The sequence below is a fragment of the Pan troglodytes genome, chromosome 1, assembly GCF_028858775.2.
Source record: "Pan troglodytes isolate AG18354 chromosome 1, NHGRI_mPanTro3-v2.0_pri, whole genome shotgun sequence".
NCBI lineage: Eukaryota > Metazoa > Chordata > Mammalia > Primates > Hominidae > Pan > Pan troglodytes.
In genome coordinates, this window is record NC_072398.2 from 48,325,485 (window position 1) to 48,343,021 (window position 17,537).

General features: G+C 39.8%; 1 protein-coding gene across 6 annotated transcripts in view; it reads right to left on the reverse strand.

Annotated features, from left to right (window-relative positions):
- The window catches only part of CAMSAP2 (calmodulin regulated spectrin associated protein family member 2), a 121,320-nt gene that overhangs the window by 92,456 nt on the left and 11,327 nt on the right, over window positions 1–17,537 (reverse strand). For 5 of the 6 annotated variants that reach the window (XR_677287.5, XM_001143924.5, XM_514085.6 and 2 more), the window contains exon 2: window positions 7,394–7,653. The exons of the other annotated variant lie outside the window; for it this stretch is intronic. Coding sequence is in view for 4 of the 5 variants with exons in the window: in XM_001143924.5 (XP_001143924.1) it covers window positions 7,394–7,653 (260 nt within the window). In the remaining variant the exon portion in view is untranslated. The remainder of the gene's footprint in view (window positions 1–7,393; window positions 7,654–17,537) is intronic. 6 annotated transcript variants of the gene reach the window in all.

Consider the following 17,537-nt stretch of genomic DNA (forward strand, 5'->3'; position numbering starts at 1 on the left):
GGGTTCCCATCACTTCCAGGATAACGTAAACACTTGGCATAGCACAAAACATCATTTATGCCCTATCCCTATCTAACTCTGTGATCTCGTTTCTTATCACCCCTCAAAAGGCAGCTAGTGCTAATGCCACAACCAAGCTGCTTCCTTTGACCTGAGGGTCACCATGCTCTCACACTCCCTTTTAACATCCCATTATACTCCCAAATACAATACCGTACAACACAGCCTTCATTTCTCTATGTGGTAAATTCCTCCGCATCCTTCAAAACTCAGTTGAAGTGTAGTACAGAGTTTGGTGCCTTTACACTCCTAAAACATTGGACAGTTTTCTATAAGCCACCGCTAGAAAGTGAGACACTGAAGAACATGAAACTCTTTGTAATCATGGTAGAAAATACAAAGAACAATGCAGAAGCTCCTTAAATAAATTAATAAATGGTCTGACAATTCAGTTTTATTAAAAAGAGTCTTTGTGAGATCACCTAGTAAAGTAAGTACCATTCATCAAGTTATTTCTATGAGAAAGTAAACTTGGAGCTCCAAATAAATGATCACAAATAAAGAGTTACTCTAACATGATAAACATGGTTGTAAGGTATCAAAAGATATTGTGAATTTGTAACAGAGGTATAGATGTTACCTAGAAATAATGGAACATTATTAGGTACATGAGTAGTAAACAGAAAATTGAGTTCTAGCACTGTGCATGAAGAAGAAAACCCTGTTCAACAACATCTATGAGAATGTAATTAATTTTTCAAAGACAGGTTTGGCTTATAAATTTGCAAGCCACTCATTTACAAGGGTGACCAGAAATTAATGTCTTCTCACCTACTATTACAATACTACATTTATATAATCCTGTTCTTAAACAGGGAAAGGATTTTTTTTAACAAGCCTCTACACAAGTAAATTACACTTGAGTTCCAACAGATGGTGACACAATGGAAATTCCTAAGCATAGTTGCCAAATAAGACCAATATGTTAAAAAAAAAAAAAAAAAAAGAGGGACAACACAGAGTTCCTGGGATCAGCTTCTCTGTTCTCAATACATTTTGTGTATCCAGCAAAAATAATGGTAACTAGAGAATTATTCAGCATATTCTTTTTTTTTTTTTTTGAGATGGAGTCTCACTCTGTTGCCCACGCTGGAGTGCAGTGGCACAATCTCAGCTCACTGCAACCTCTGCCTCCCAGGTTCAAGCGATTCTCTCACCTCAGCCTCCCAAGTAGCTGGTATTACAGGCATGTGCCAAGTAGCTGATATTACAGGAGTGCGCCACCACGCCCAGCTAATTTTTTTTTGTATTTTTAGTAGAGATGGGGTTTCACCATGTTGGCCAGGCTGGTCTCGAACTCCTGACCTCAGGTGATCCACCTGCCTTGGCCTCCCAAAGTGCTGGAATTACAGGTGTGAGCCACCACGCCCTGCCTGCATATTCTTAAATACTGTATCAATTAACTCATGTCCACCTAGACTCTGTCACAACTCTACTTCATCCCGTCAGCAGTCATTCTACTTAACTGCTATAATTACTCCTAAGGTACATGGAATTAACATAAACTTTAATACAGGAACAGAGTGGGTAAATGGAACAGAGAGGGGAAATTACTTTGGAAAGAAACCTAGGCAAATTACCAAGATTTCAAACAAACCACCAGGCAGAGTTCCAGGTGGCACACCATTCCTATTTCCTTCCACCTTACTACTTCCCATCTACCTATTCCCTAGGCAAAGACGAAAATACAATTTAGTGGTTAAGAACATAGGATTTATCCTGTTATCATGTAAAAGAGAAGTAAAATAAGAAAAAAAAACGAAAAAGAATATAGGATTTATAGTTAAAGCAGAGATGTTCAGAATCCTGCCTTCACTACTTAACTATACTTGCTCTGTGACCTTAGTTATATTCTCAAAGCCTCAGTTTCTTCATCAATAGAAAAGGGATGATCCTTTCCTCTTGGAGTTGTTGTAAGAATTAAATTACATAAGATAGAGTGTTAAAGTGTAAGCACACTGCCTGGCACACAGTAAACTAAATGAAAAGAGCTACCTGATAGACCAGGTGTAATCCCAGCTCACACCTGTAATCCCAGCATAGCCCAGGAGTTTGAGATCAGCCTGGGCAACATAGGGAGACCCTGTCTCTACAAAAAAAATAATAAAAAAATATTAGCCAGGTGGGGTGGTGCATGTCTGCAGACCCAGCTACCCAGGAGGCTGAGGTGGGAGGGTCACCTGAGCCCTGCAGGTCGAGGCTGCAGTGAGTTGTGATTGCGCCACTGCACTCCAGCCTGGGCAACAGAGTGAGATCCTGTCTCAGCAAAAAAAAAAAAAAAGAGCTACTTGATAGTCTCATAAATAAACAATAGATAAAATCTGAGAATTAACAGACTGCATTAATTATTTAAACTAAGCTGACAGTATAGTGGTTCAGTTTGCAATGCTTCCAAGTGTTTTGTAATATAGTATGAAAATCTATTCCATGATTCTGTTACCCACAGAAAGTTAAAAATCCTTAACTCAGACTTACAGCCTCCTCATTATCTAACTTAGACTCTTCATGATCTAGCTCTAAATTATTTTTTAGCCTCATCTGACATTTATCCCTCCATGCAGTCAATATTTTAATTTATAATACTTAACATACCTTCACAGTTCAATCTTGAGTCAAACAATTCCTTCAACCCAGTTACTACTCTCATCCCATTCCTTTTCCCAACTACTGAAATCCCATTTATCATTCTACCCTGTGATGCCTTCCCTGATCCTCCCTAATAGAGATGATCACATCCACCTCTAAGATCTCAGTATCTATTGCTTAAAGTTAGAACACTTATTTCATACTGTCTAGTTTTTTTTCCCAGTTTTCTTCCTCATTAGATTTTTAGTTCAAACATCATTCAAGCGGAGATGTCAGTGGTCAGCTGGATACACAGAACATAAAATATGGCCGGGTGCGGTGGCTCACACCTGTAATCCCAGCACTTTGGGAGGCCGAGGTGAGTGGATCACAAGGTCAGGAGCTCGAGACCAGCTTGGCCAACATGGTGAAACCCCATCTCTACTAAAAATACAAAAATTAGCTGGGCATGGTGGCGCACCTGTAATCCCAGCTACTCGGGAGGCTGAGGCAGGAGAATTGCTTGAACTTGGGAGGTGGAGGTTGCAATGAGCTGAAATTGTGTCACTGCACTCCAGCTTGGGTGACAAGAGCAAAATTCAGTCTCGAAAAAATAAATAAATAAATAAGTATGACTAAGGCAAGTTTGACTGATAAGCAGATTGTAGTATTAATTTTGGGGTGGAGATTGAGAGAAATGTTTTTGTTTTGAGATGTTATGTTGAGTTTTTTTGTTTTTTTGTTTTTTTTGAGATGGAATCTCACTCTGTTGCCCAGACCAGAGTGCAATGGTGCAATCTTGGCTGACTGCAATCTCCTTCTCCCGGTTTCAAGTGATTCTCCTGCCTCAACCTCCCATGTAGCTGGGATTACAGGTGCCTGCCATCACGCCCAGCTAATTTCTGTATTTTTAGTAGAGATGGGGTTTCACTATGTTGGCCAGGCTGGTCTCAAACTCCTCACCTCAGGTGAACCACCCGCCTTGGCCTCCCAAAGTGCTGGGATTACAGGTATGTGCCACTGAGCCCAGCCACATCTTTTCTTTTTAAAGATTGATTACTAAAAGGAACTACAGAAAAGATACCTTAAAGGTTTGAATTGCCATTTACGGGATATTTGGAATTTAACCATTTAGAGAGGTCTTCAATATTTACTCTTATTTCCTATGTCTGCTTAAAGGCTAAATGCAGGATACTTATTTCTCTTTAACAATTTAACTATCAGAAATATTTAGTATGCATACAAGGCATGTTATTTCAGATAATGATAATTTCTATTTGAATTTAAATTTCTTCTCTACATTTTAAATTTTAAAACAGTAAAATCATATAAAAATGTTAATAGTGCAGAAATACATCAAATAAGATATGAAAGTTACCATTTATTTCTCCAATCCTATTTAATCCCATTTCACAGAAGAAACCAAAGTTAACAGTCTGGTGTAAATTCTTCTAAAGATTTCTGTCTTCATATATATTATTTCACAGGGAATTTTTATACTGAGACTTTGAAGAAAAAGAATTAGTACTAACATTATTTCTTGAAAAATTAGGATGATACTTTTGCTACCACCACACTTTTTTTTCCCCCAAAAGGCTGGCATACAGAAATAAAATATCCCAAATTAAAAATAATTTAGAAGTGGAAGTGGGGGGCAATATATTCAGTGCAATTAAACACACTATTTTTCATGATACTTCCCAAAAAGCAGGGAAAAAAAACTGATAATTTACATTAACTCTTACTTTACTCTTTAAAAAAATAGTTTCTTTCTTTTTTTTTGAGACGGAGTCTTGCTCTTGTCACCTGGGCTGGAGTGCAGTGGCGCAATCTCGGCTCACTGCAACCTCCGCCTCCCAGGTTCAAGCGATTCTCCTGCCTCAGCCTCCCGACCTCGGGTTACAGGTGCCTGCCACCACACCTGGCTAATTTTTGTATTTTTAGTAGAGATGGGGTTTCGCCATGTTGGCTAGGCTGGTCTCAAACTCCTAGCCTCATGATCCACCCTCCTTGGCCTCCTAAAGTGCTGGGATTACAGGCGCGAGCCACCACGCCCAGCCAAAAACATAGTTTCTTAAGGAACAACTTTTTACTAGTAATCTGAGAAATTTTCTCACGCAGGTTTCAGGAAAATATTCACATTAAATATCATCAATCAAAATGCCACAGCAACTGGAGAACCTTAAATCAAATTGTGATAAAAGTTGAAAGTAAACAATTAAAACACAGGTTGGTAAATGTGACACTGCAAAGGGTAAGATGATGTAGGTCAAATGTGAAGTTCTCAAGTTCTTTGGTTTGTTGGTTTTTAAGACAAAGTCTCACTCTGTCGCCCAGTCTGGCTGGAGTGCAGTAGCGGAATCCCGGCTAACTGCAACTTCCACCTCCTGGGTTCAAGAGATTCTCCTGCCTCAGCCTGCCGAGTAACTGAGACTACAGGCGCGCACTACCACATCTGGCTAATTTTTGTATTTTCAGTAGAGATGGGGTTTCGCCATGTTAGCCAGGCTAGTCTCAAACTCCTGACCTCAGGTGATCCACCAGGCTTTGTCTCCCAAAGTGCTGGGATTACAGGCGTGAGCTACCACACCCAGCCTGAAGTTCTCAAGTTCTAACAATCCACAAATAGAAGTTAGAACCAGAGATAAAGATTCTATGTTGCCCATGCCGTGCACCTGTAATCTCAGCATATTGAGAGGCTGAGGTGGGAGGATCACTTGAAGTCTAGAGTTCAAGACCAGCCTGGCCAACATGGTGAAACCCAGCCTCTACTAAAAGTACAAAAATTAGCTGGGCATGGTGATGCACGCCTATAATCTCAGCTACTTGGGAGGCTGAGGCACAAGAATTGCTTGAAACCAGAAGGCTGAGGTTGCTGTGAGCCAAGATCGCACCACTGCACTCCAGCCTGGGCAACAGAGTGAGACTCCATCTAAGAAAAAAAAAAAAAAAAAAAGATTCTAAGTCATTTAAACTCCATTCCTTAAATATTATTAAAATGCATTCAAAGCTATCAGCAGGATCAATAAAGTGTGAAAGAAACATGAGTAACACAATCAGCAGTCTACCAAACCCCTCATTTTAAAATTAATTGTCCAAGTATTTCACACATACAAACTACACTGGAAAAAAATGTAGAAAACATGTTAAATTTGTTTCATTCTTATTAGAGGATCTGAAATAGACACTCTAAGGATAAGTAGGTTATCTATGACATATATATCTGAATCTGAAAGAACAGCAACTAAACAAACACTGCTTCACAAAGTCATGGATGTGCTTTCTAACTATCCACTTAGCCTTCAAACAACGGAAGCAGAAGTAATCACAAGCTGGAGTGTCCAGCTAGGGGAATGATTCTGGGGGAGATGAATATGAGACACTGATAAGGACCTAAGTAGATTCTGCTTGTCCCTGGTATGGGCAAACTGTTCACATATGATATGTATGCAAAGCAGGTATGCCAAAGTCAGAGGGTAACTATAAGGTGATTTTGGAGCCATCAATGAAAGATGACAATCTCATACTGGATAATCAATATTCTAGTTATTGTTAATAACTATATTGTAAATCTATAACTAAATTCCATTAACTAATCAATACATTATTTTCCATTACTTAGAAATATTAAAAGAGTTACTTTAAAGAAGGAAAAAAACCAGAAAACAAAACAGGTCATCACCTCATTTAGTAACAGATTTTATAAACTAATTTTTTTGTTCATTCTTCCTAAATTACATAACTTCATAAATTTTATAATATACTTTTCTACATATACACCTTACCTTCCTCCCAAGCAAAACTACTACTCTGATTTAATCGAGTATGGAAAAACCACTTTTCTTTCTAATACCATCCTTGACGATGTCCACATTTTGTGAAACTCAAGTTAAAGCAGTACAATGGACTGAACCAGCATACAATGAACTTAAACATTTAGATTTATGTTTCCTGAGACTGCCTATGAGAGAGTTCCTGCATGATGGCCCCAGGCCAGCTTAGAGGCCTTCTGTGTGTGTTGTTTACAAGAATGAGTTCAAAGCTATCAAATAAACGAAAATATCTGATATGCAGAAATTTACCAAGAAGTTATTCAAGTACATAAGTGAGCTTTTTTTTTTTTTTTTTTTTGAGACAGAGTTTTGCTCTTGTTGCCCAGGCTGGAGTGCAGTGGCATGATCTCAGCTTACCGCAACCTCCACCTCCCAGGTTCAAGCGATTCTCCTGCCTCAGCCTCCCAAGTAACTGGGATTACAGGCATGCACCACCATGCCCGGCTAATTTTGCATTTTTAGTAGAGACAGGGTTTCTCCATGTTGGTAAGACTGGTCTTGAACTCCTGACCTCAGGTGATCTGCCCGCCTCGGCCTCCCAAAGTGCTGGGATTACAGGCGTGAGCCACCGCGCCCGGCCATAAATCAGCACTTATTAATCTCAACTCTTTTCTAATGATAAAGTCAAGGATGCATTTTCCATCTCTTCTAGCCAGTCTCTACAACGGAAAAAATAAAAGTTTTCAATTAAAATTACATTAAGGTAATTGGAAATTATGTAGTTGTTTCTCCAAGGTATTAGATGGCACCAAACATTCCAAAATCGTTAAAATCTTCCTTCATTTGGAAACAAGGTTAAGAAAAAGATGAGTTGTAAACTCTAGGCAAAAATACAATCCAATTTCAAAACATTTCCCTCTGTTTTACAGTATATCATTCACACTCAAAAGTACACACTTCAAACTTAAAATAATCTTGGGTATATAAAGACTCACCATCTGTATGGGTTTCTTGTGGAGATCTCGTTCAGTTACCAATTTTTCCTGGTCAGTGACATAAAGACCTTTCTGTGCTAAAGCCTGGATTACAGCATCATGGCCCAAAAGGGGTTTTGCAGCATCACTCTTGAGAATGAGACTCCCAGCACGACAGTATAGTTCAGCCGATAGAAGCAAATTAACAACAGGTGGTTTGATGTGTTCCTGGTCATACTGATCTGTGTAAAATGGTTCTTGAAGTTCCTCTGGCACATTTTCTATAAAGATTAATGGAAAAAATTCTCTTACAAGATTTTTATAAAAGAAACATAGAATTTAATTAATAATTATTATTTATGTCATAGAATTTAAGATTCCCTCTAAAAATATAGCAATAACCCTTTAACTGAAAAGATGATTCATTAAACTTTGACATATAATCTGGAATGAGACAAAGATACAAATTTCCTTTACAGAAGATATTTTCTGAGTATATTCCAAAAAGGGACTACAAGACAAGGAGAAAAGCTTTCTGAGTCTAGTGGCTCTTGGGAAAGTATTCCCACATTCATAGTCAAATCTACAGAATGAACTATAAGATTCCTAAAAACTAATTTCAATGACGCTCCTCACAGGCAAGCTGTCAACATGGAAATGCACAATAGGTATTTCAGGAGACTGCTAGTCCTTGCCACCTGAGAATACAAAATCATCTGCCCAGTTTTACAGCTAATGAGCTGCAGAATAGAGACTGCCTAACTTATTCTATCTCTTTGCCTCAAGACCTCTTGCCGTCTCTCCCTTCATGCTTAGCTTGCTGACACTACTGAAAAAGAATTAAAGCAATTGTTTAGGAGAGAGCTACTCTTAAAAATCCCTTACACTAGTAAACCACTGATATTGCCACATTACCACTGACCACTCCCCATCCTACCTGAAAAAGACTTCCTGGGCACCCAACTGACAAGTTCGACTAAAACATAAGTAGTAGTTTAGAAATGGGAGATGGGAAGAAAACCAAAATCTCCTCCGAAGTTTCTCTTTCCTGCTAGCCACTACCCTTTAAGAATGCCAAGTCCTACTCTTCCAATGTCCACTCCCACTCTCCCAATGTCTGCTCCCAAATCAACTCAAGCAAAGGCATTTGTATTTGACAGCAGCAAAATTACCAAAACAAATGAGAGAAACAAAATACTTCTCATTGCTTCACAAGTTTTCTTGCCTATTCTACCCTGTATCTCTTCCTCCTCCTCTCCATTTCTTACCTGGGCTCTATACCTCTCATCGAAGCAGGACAAGGACGAGGTATGTCCCCCAGAGGTAGGGCTTCTGAGTTAGAGGTTAACATGGAGCTGCAATTATAGAACCTGATAGCTCTGTCCTGAGACCTAGCCAGTCCCTCACCTGCCTTCTCTCTAGAAAGTGAGGTTCTGAAGCCAGCCATCCCATCACTGATCTTAGCTGTTTCCTGAATAGGCAGCTTTAATATAAGCTCAATAATGCCACAATACTAACCAAAACTGGTACTTTGAAAAATCTGCAGCTGGGCGCGGTGGCTCACGCCTGTAATCCCAGCACTTTGGGAGGTCGAAGTGGGCAGATCACCTGAGGTCAGGAGTTCCAGACCTGCCTGACCAATATGATGAAACCCCTCTCTACTAAAAACACAAAATTAGCTAGGCATGGTGACAGGTGCCTGTAATCCCAGCTACTTGGGAGGTTGAGACAGTAGAATTGCTTGAACCTAGGAGGCAGAGGTTGCAGAGAGTGAGATCGCGCCATTGCACTACAGCTTGGGCAACAAGAGTGAAACTCTATCTCAAAAAAAAAAAAAAAAAATAGAATAGCAGGAATCGGCAGAATTTTAGTCAGAAAAAAAAGAGCCTTTCTAAACGTAAGGAGAGGGAGGAGAGAAAGAGTAGGGAAAAAAGATGTGAAGAGACACCAAATTGAACAATCTGGGTGGAGAGAAGAGTTCATGTGGGAAAGCAGTAAGAGGCAAAGCTGGAATGGGAGAGGTTCGTGATGAGGACTTGAAAGAAATATTCATCTTTTAAACACGAGGACTTTGTATATTAGCTAACAAGGAGGTGCTGACAGTTTTACAGGACAGTGTCACATTAAGACTGACGTTTTGGAACAATCTGGTATTTAATATTGATGGCCATAAAAATCAGAGATAGAAGATTACCATATAGATATAAGGAAATGAAGTTCAAAGGCAGTAGTGAAAACAGAAAGTATAGGACATAAGAGACTAACTGCTAAAGACAAACAAAAAGTACCCAGGAATAAAGCAAAGAAAGAGGGTCAAGATGGAAATCAATAATAAGCCTACGTTATGAGGGAAACAGTGATATCATTAATAGAAAAATGAAAATCAGAGGCAGCACCAATTCTAAAAGCAAGATCAAAAACTCAGTTTTAGACATATTGAGTTTGAAACAATAGCAAAAATATCCAAGTGGAAATATCCAATAAGCAGCTGGAGATATAGGACTCTGGAAAGAGGTCAAGAGTGGATGTATCAATTTGGGATTTTGGTGACATCTAAAAATATCATCCTCATTTAATAATTGAAAACACTTTCCTTTCTTCGTAGATGCACTACCCAGTAGTGAGCCAGCTTTAAATTTAATATAGCTGCCTCAGCGTGATGGTGAAGTTCAGTTTTAAATTGCAGAATATAGTGCTGGTATTCATTTACACTTTAGTATTGTAGGAAATAAACAGAAACTATTAGTAGAACAGCTGTAAAAGGAAAATTATTTGATTTTAAGATAACTATTATCAAATGTATAAACAATGGATTTTTATTTCCTGTATCAGTAAAAAATGGCTAATATAAGTTATTTGGCATCTAAATATTAGCTGTGAAAAGTAAATGCTCATTATCAGGATTACAAATTTATCTATCATACCTATATATCCACCTAGCATTTACTTACTGCTTTTACATCCATTTTCATATATGACCTTTATAACATCTTGTCAGACACAGTCCTAAACATGTATTCTGTCATTTAATTCTGACGACCCTCTTACCTTATTTTACAGATAAAGAACTCAAGAAAGGACATCTTGCCCAGGGGCACATAGCTGATAAGCACAGAATTATAGCTCTACACCATCTTGCTAAACAGGCTCAAACATAATAATGATTTGCCAAGACCAAAAGGGTGGAAGGTGGAATACAAGAGTCCAGGGGTTGCTTCCATTTCATTAAAGCATATCCACTAACCTAAGTTGTGAAAGTGTAAGTTTTAAAAAGATCCCAATGCAAGGAAAAGGGAAAGGATCCACAGCTAATCAAAGACTGTTTCAAGAATACAACAAAAATAGATTTTTCAGCCCTCAAGAGAATGTAAAACTTCATACTGAATATAAAATAGGTCATTTTAAAAACAAGTCTTCAAGAGCTAAATATACTTAAGAGAAGACTTCAAATGTGTCTATCATTTTACCAATGGTATAAAACTATTATTTTTTTTAAAGTTTGGAATTGTACCACATTAAAAAAAAATGAACTGAAACAGCATACTAGAAAATAAACAGCAAAATCAAAGATAAGGGGTTTCACTCTCTCCCTAACCTCCAGAACACAAAAAGTAAGAAATTAATACAGACAGAACAGCTGAATGAAATACCACTGCTAGAATTGCAAAGGATACGAGATGAGCTTTTCTTGTATACCATGACTTAAGCAGAACATAATTTAATCATGCTACTATAAGTCCTGACTAGACCTAAGTTTTGAAATTAACATCCACCTGAAATGCTTGAGGTACAGGTAGAGGGAGCAGAGACAGTACTGCTCAAGGCAATTTTCTATAAAACTGGGTTAGCTACCAGTTGCATCCACATTCCAGCAAGTGACACAGATTTATTAAAAGCAATAAAGGGGCAGGAAGCAGGAGGGGAGTACATTTTAGAAATATCATCACACTAAATCATAGGAATGCCACCTTATTTTCCAAATCTAAAAAATAGTTTCTAAGGTAATAACTATTATAGAACTTCTAAGTTTCAAAGAACTCCAATTAAAAGTAAGCCACAGAATCTGAACTTGAAATTAACCAAAAGACATAAAGATGATCAATAACATTTAAAACTTCATAGTACCAGTAATTAAAGTTATCAAAATGGCAAACAAACAAACAAAAAGTTTAAACCCACTGTTGACAAGGGTGTACCGATATGAATACCCTAATATATGACCAAAGGGCAAGGATCATGTCTTCCTCATTTACCATGATATGAATCTCTAGGGCCTAACTCAGCGCCTGGTACGTGGTAAGGAAAGATTTGATGAATAAATAAAAATGTTATTAAAAAAAATTCTAGTCACTAGCCTTTTCCTGAAAGTACTCCCAGGTTTCAAATTTCCCCCTCAAGTTTACTACCTGATTCTGTGCTAGTAATCATTATTTACTCCTTGTACATGCTTTGAGAAACTTTAGTTTTCTCTGGGCCACACTTAATTTCTGTGACAGCAATCCCTCTCAAAACCAAATAGGTTTTCAGTTTACCTACATTCACTACCTACATCCATTCCAAAATTTGGAAATATTTGGGCTTTGAGAAAGTATAGGCTTTAGATTTTAAAAGAATCGGTTGAGTCCTAATTTTACCACTTACTTTTTTTCTTTTTTTTTTCTTTTCTTTTTTTCTTTGAGAAAGAGTCTCACTCTGTCGCCCAGGCTGGAGTGCAGTGACGTGATCTCGACTCACTGCAACCTCCACCTCCTGGGTTCGGGCAATTCTTGTGCCTCAGCCTTCCGAGTAGCTGGGACTACAGGTATGTGCCACCACACCCAGCTAATTTTTGTATTTTTCGTAGAGATGGGGTTTCACTGTTGGCCAGACTGATCTTGGACTCCTGACCTCAGATGATCTGCCTGCCTTGGCCTCCCAAAGTGCTGGGATTACAGGCACCAGCCACCATGCCTGGCCCAGCCATTTACTTGATGGGATCTTGAGTTCAGTAATTAACTTCTCTGAGTTTTAGTTTCTCCATATTCCACAAATGTACTGCCTACTCCTACTCTGACCTCAACTTCCTCCACTTTCCCCAGGCCGCTATGTTCCAAACACCCAACTCTTCCTGTTGCTAGAATATGCCAGGTTCAGACCTTTTGGCCCACGCACTAGAGGCCTTCTGCCTCTAATGTTCCTCCCCTTAACCGAATGAATGGTTGGCTCTTTCCATTCAGATCTCAGTTAAATGTAACCTCCTCAAACACACTTTCCCTGACCACCCAGTCACTCATTGTAGTTTAATTCTCTAGATAACAACCATTACTATCCCATAATATTTTATTTCTACCTCCTCTCACTACAAGGTACCTGAAGGAGAGCAAGATACTTATCTGTCCTGTGTCACTAGTACCTGGAACTGCGTCTGAAACACAGTACGCACTCAAATATTTACCAAGACTGTACGGTACCTACACATAGAGCCTTGCCTTCCAAGAAGGTACCAATTAAAAGTTAGCTCCCTCCTGCCCTCTACATTATTACCTAACATGGTAAGTGTGGTACAGCATTCCTGAGCTTAAATTATCACCTCTACTCCTCCCATTACCCTATAAGGCCAAAGCACCTCTTCTGAGCTCCAGATCTTTATAAGCCATCAGCCTACTCAGCTCTTCACTTGGGTGTCACAAAGAAACCTAACTCAAAATGGGAGCCAGGTTTTTCAGTGACCAGGGGAGTTACAAATATGGAAAAAGGAAAAACTAGAATAAACTCTGTGGTGCTGGCTGAAATGGGAAGTGTCATTATAAATACATGATGTTTCAGATATATATCTCTTTATTTATATGGATAGCAAAAGAAATAGATTTAGCTATACACTATGTATATATGTGTGTGTTTACTATCTGTCTGCTAAATAACACTGTTAGCAATAAGCCTAGCACCTGTATCTTGGTTTCTAATACCTTCCCCACCAAAAGCAACACAGCTCCTTGAAGAAATGTTTCCAGGTCTGGAGCAGGGAAAGTACAAGATATGCTTAGAACATCTTTGTTGTGGTATGTGCCAGAAAGTAAGGAAATGCTAACAAATAATGGAGCCATGTCAAAAGAACACAGGATCCAGATGGAAGGGGATGCTATTGGCTAAAACTGGGAAAACATCAACATCAGAATACATAATAAAGAATTATAACCCATTGAATAAAACACGCATCAATGAGTCTATCCTGACACAAATAAATAATACATTTAAAAAGCTCTTTCGGCCAGGCGCGGTGGCTCACGCCTGTAATCCCAGCACTTTGGGAGGCCGAGGCAGGCAGATCACAAGGTCAGGAGATAGAGACCGCCCTGGCTAACACAGTGAAACCCCATCTCTATTAAAAATACAAAAAATTAGCCGGGCCTGGTGGCGGGTGCCTGTAGTCCCAGCTACTCAGGAGGCTGAGGCAGGAGAATGGCATGAACCTGGGAGGCAGAGCTTGCACTGAGCCGAGGTCGGGCCACTGCACTCCAGCCTGGGCGACAGAGCCAGACTTCGTCTCAAAAAAAAAAAAAAAAAAAAAAAGGAGCTCTTTCTTGTGGTAGAATAACACCAACAAACAAATGGAAAAAAAGGATAGTAATCAACAGCAATAATCGGTTCAGGCAAGATCATTACTGGATTCTAAAATGGTGGGTAACAGTTTAATGAACAGGATATTTTGAATTACCTCCCTATAAATTACTAATTAATTTAAAGTGGAAAAATAATTTTATAATGGAGAAAACTACAGATACCACTTTGACCAGGTGATCAAAGTTAACATCACCTATACTGGAACAAACATTATGTGTCCCCTGATATGATTTACTGAGACTACAACATCTCTTCTGCAGTAGTCTACCAGGCTTCTATAACTTGAACCTTATCAAACTTGAATAAAGAAACCTTAAACAAATCCAAATTTAGAGACATTCTATAAAATAACAGACCTATTGTTCTTATAAGATTAAACAGTACATTTTAATAAAGGAAAAAAATCAACATAATGCTCAGACATTTTGCAGGTACTGGGAAGGAAGACTTCCCACGCCTCCCCTGCCTTCCTGGCATCGCTGTGTATGAAGGAGTATGTCAAGCTGTTCTGATCTTGGAAGAAATGGGGGTAAGGAGACTTTCATCTGTCTGAATATCTTTGCTCTGGGGCTGCCTGGCTGCCACGTGATTTGTCTCTGGGTACCTCTCAGGCACCCTTGCCCAAGTCTTCTGTGGAATGCAGGGATGGTACTGTGCAGAGAGGCAACACGGCACATCTGCTGACAGAGAGACAACTGGTGGTCGTGGCAGTGGCAGTGACAAGCAAGAGGAGTACAGAGTGGGTCTGCCAGAGGGGAGCAGGGAAGAGTGAATGGAAGATAGGGAAGAAGGGAAGTACGAAAGAGGGAAGAAAGCCAAAAGATAGGGTGCACCAGAGGGCAGAAGTAGCAGGGGTTTAGGAGATGGTCTCCAGTTCCTGGGTCTCCATCAGCTCTTGTTTTGATGGCAGGACTCTGTGTAATTTGTTTTTTTCCTACTGTCCAGGTATTCCTATCAATACCAGCACCCATGTAAGGATCTCATCATTGTCCCAGTCATTTGAACCAAGGGTGGAGGGGGACATCTGCTAAACCAGGGCCCAGCACTCCAGAGTAAAGAGGAACACAAAGAAGGAGGCACCCAGTCAGCTCCTGCAGAGAACTGGCTGCTTGTACCAGACACACAGGCAAAAGTTTGGCAAGAGCTAAGACAATGCCTAAGGAAGGGGCTTGATATCCAGCCAGCACACAGCTAAGGGTGCTCTTTTTTTTTTTTTTTTTTTTTTTTGAGATGGAGTTTTGTCTCTGTTGCCCAGACTGGAGTGCAGTGGCACAATCCCAGCTCACTAAAACCTCTGCCTCCCAGGTTCAAGCAATTCTCCTGCCTCGGCCTACCGAGTAGCTGGAACCACAAGCACGGACCAAGTAACTGGAACTACAGGCACACACCACTTAGTAGAGATGGGTTTTCACCTTGTTTGCCAGGGTGGTCTCAAAATCCTGACCTCAAGTGATCTGCCCACCTCAGCCTTCCAAAGTGCTGGGATTACAGGGGTGAGCCACTACGCCCAGGCTGGTGCTCTATCTTCAGAAGTGTTAATATCATTAAAGACAAAGGCAGACTGAAGAACTATTCCAGGTTAAAGGAGACTTAAGAGACATGACAACTAGGCCGGGCACGGTGGCTCACGCCTGTAATCCCAACACTTTGGGAGGCCGAGGCGGGCGGATCACAAGGTCAGGAGATCGAGACCATCCTGGCTAACACGGCAAAACCCCGTCTCTACTATAAAATACAAAAAATTAGCCATGCGTGGTGGCGGGCACCTGTAGTCCCAGCTACTTGGGAGGCTGAGGCAGGAGAATGTGTGAACCTGGGAGGTGGAGCTTGCAGTGAGCTGAGAGGGCGCCACTGCACTCCAGCCTGGGCGACAGAGCGAGACTCTATCTCAGCAAAAAAAAAAAAGGAGACATGACAACTAAATGCAAAGCATGATCCTGAATTGGGAAATAAAATAGCAATAATGAAAATCAACATAATTGGCAAATCTGAATACGGGCTGTGAATCAGATAAGAGTATCACGTCAAGGTTAAATTTCCCAATTTTTTTTCTTATGAATTATGAATTTTACTAAGTGATTACACAAAGACATATAAGAGTGTTAATTGTAGTGCTGCTTATTGTAGCAAAATATTAGAAACCATCTATATATATTAAAATAAGAACCAGGTTAATAATTTACAGTATAGATACATTAAGCAATATTATATGCTCAGTAAAGTTACATATCACAGAAGGAATCTATATTTACCTGAAGAAACTGTGCTCAAAATGTTAAAAATCAGATTAAAAATAATATAATTCTTTTTGTAAATAATAATTATGTGTACACATGTAGAGAAAGAACTCTATGGTCATTTTTAATGCTTTTTTTCCCCCAACGGTCATGCATTAATGTTTAATTTAAAGTGAAAGATAAAATTAAAAAAATACATTTGGATTTGTAGCCCAGACCTCCCCTTTGAGCCACAGATTATGTTTGTGATATCTTCCCTTGTATGTTTTACAGGCATTTCCAAGTTAATGTGGCCCATGTTGCACACAATAAGTCTGCCCCAATCCAGTGCTTCCACGTCAGTAAACCACAACTCTGCTATTTCCAAATGAGTCAACTGAGGCTCAGTTTTGCACCTGTTACACCCACAGCCCAACCCTATTCTCCATCTAATTTATAACCAAGCTCTATTTCCAACACAGATTCCCACACAGACTGTGAACACCTCTGTGTCTCTCCATCTTAATTACCTCATTCCAGGTCCCATACCTCTTGCGTGACTTCCGGCAACACTTCTGTGCTCTCACCATCTTTTCATCCTTATTATTAGCCAGGGAAAGCTTTTGACACACCAGTGACCTTCCATTGCTCCTAGGGTTTGTTAAATATTCTGTTATGATTTAGAGAGAACTGACTAATCTGGTAGTCTGGTCCCTGCCTTTACCATAGCCTCATATTGTAGCTTGCAGCTTTTTTTTTTTTTTTTTTTTTTTTTTTGAGATGGAGTCTCACTCTTGTCACCCAGGCTGGAGTGCAATGGTGCGATCATGGCTCACTGCAACCTCCGCCTCCTGATTCAAGTGCTTCTCCTGTCTCAGCCTCCTGAGTAGCCAGGATCACAGGTGCCCACCACCACACCCAGCTAAAATTTCCCAATTTTTAAATGAGATTATGTTCAGGAACTATCCTTCATTTTATAGGAGATACACACTGAAGGAGTGTAGGGTACAGTATCTCTTTACATATTCTCAAATGGTCCAGAAATATTATATATATTTATTTATATCCTATATATATGCAAGCACACACACACACACGTTATATATACATTGCTGGGTATGGCGGCTCATGCCTATAATCCCAGCACTTCGGGAGGCCGAGGCAGGCAGATCACTTGAGGTCAGGAGTTCAAGATCAGCCTGGCCAACATGGTGAAACCCTATCTCTACTAAAAATACAAAAATTAGCTGGGTGTGGTGGCACGTGCCTGTAATCCCAGCTACTTGGGTGGCTAAGGCATGAGAATCCCTTGAACCCGGGAGTTGGAGATTGCAGTGAGCCGAGATCGT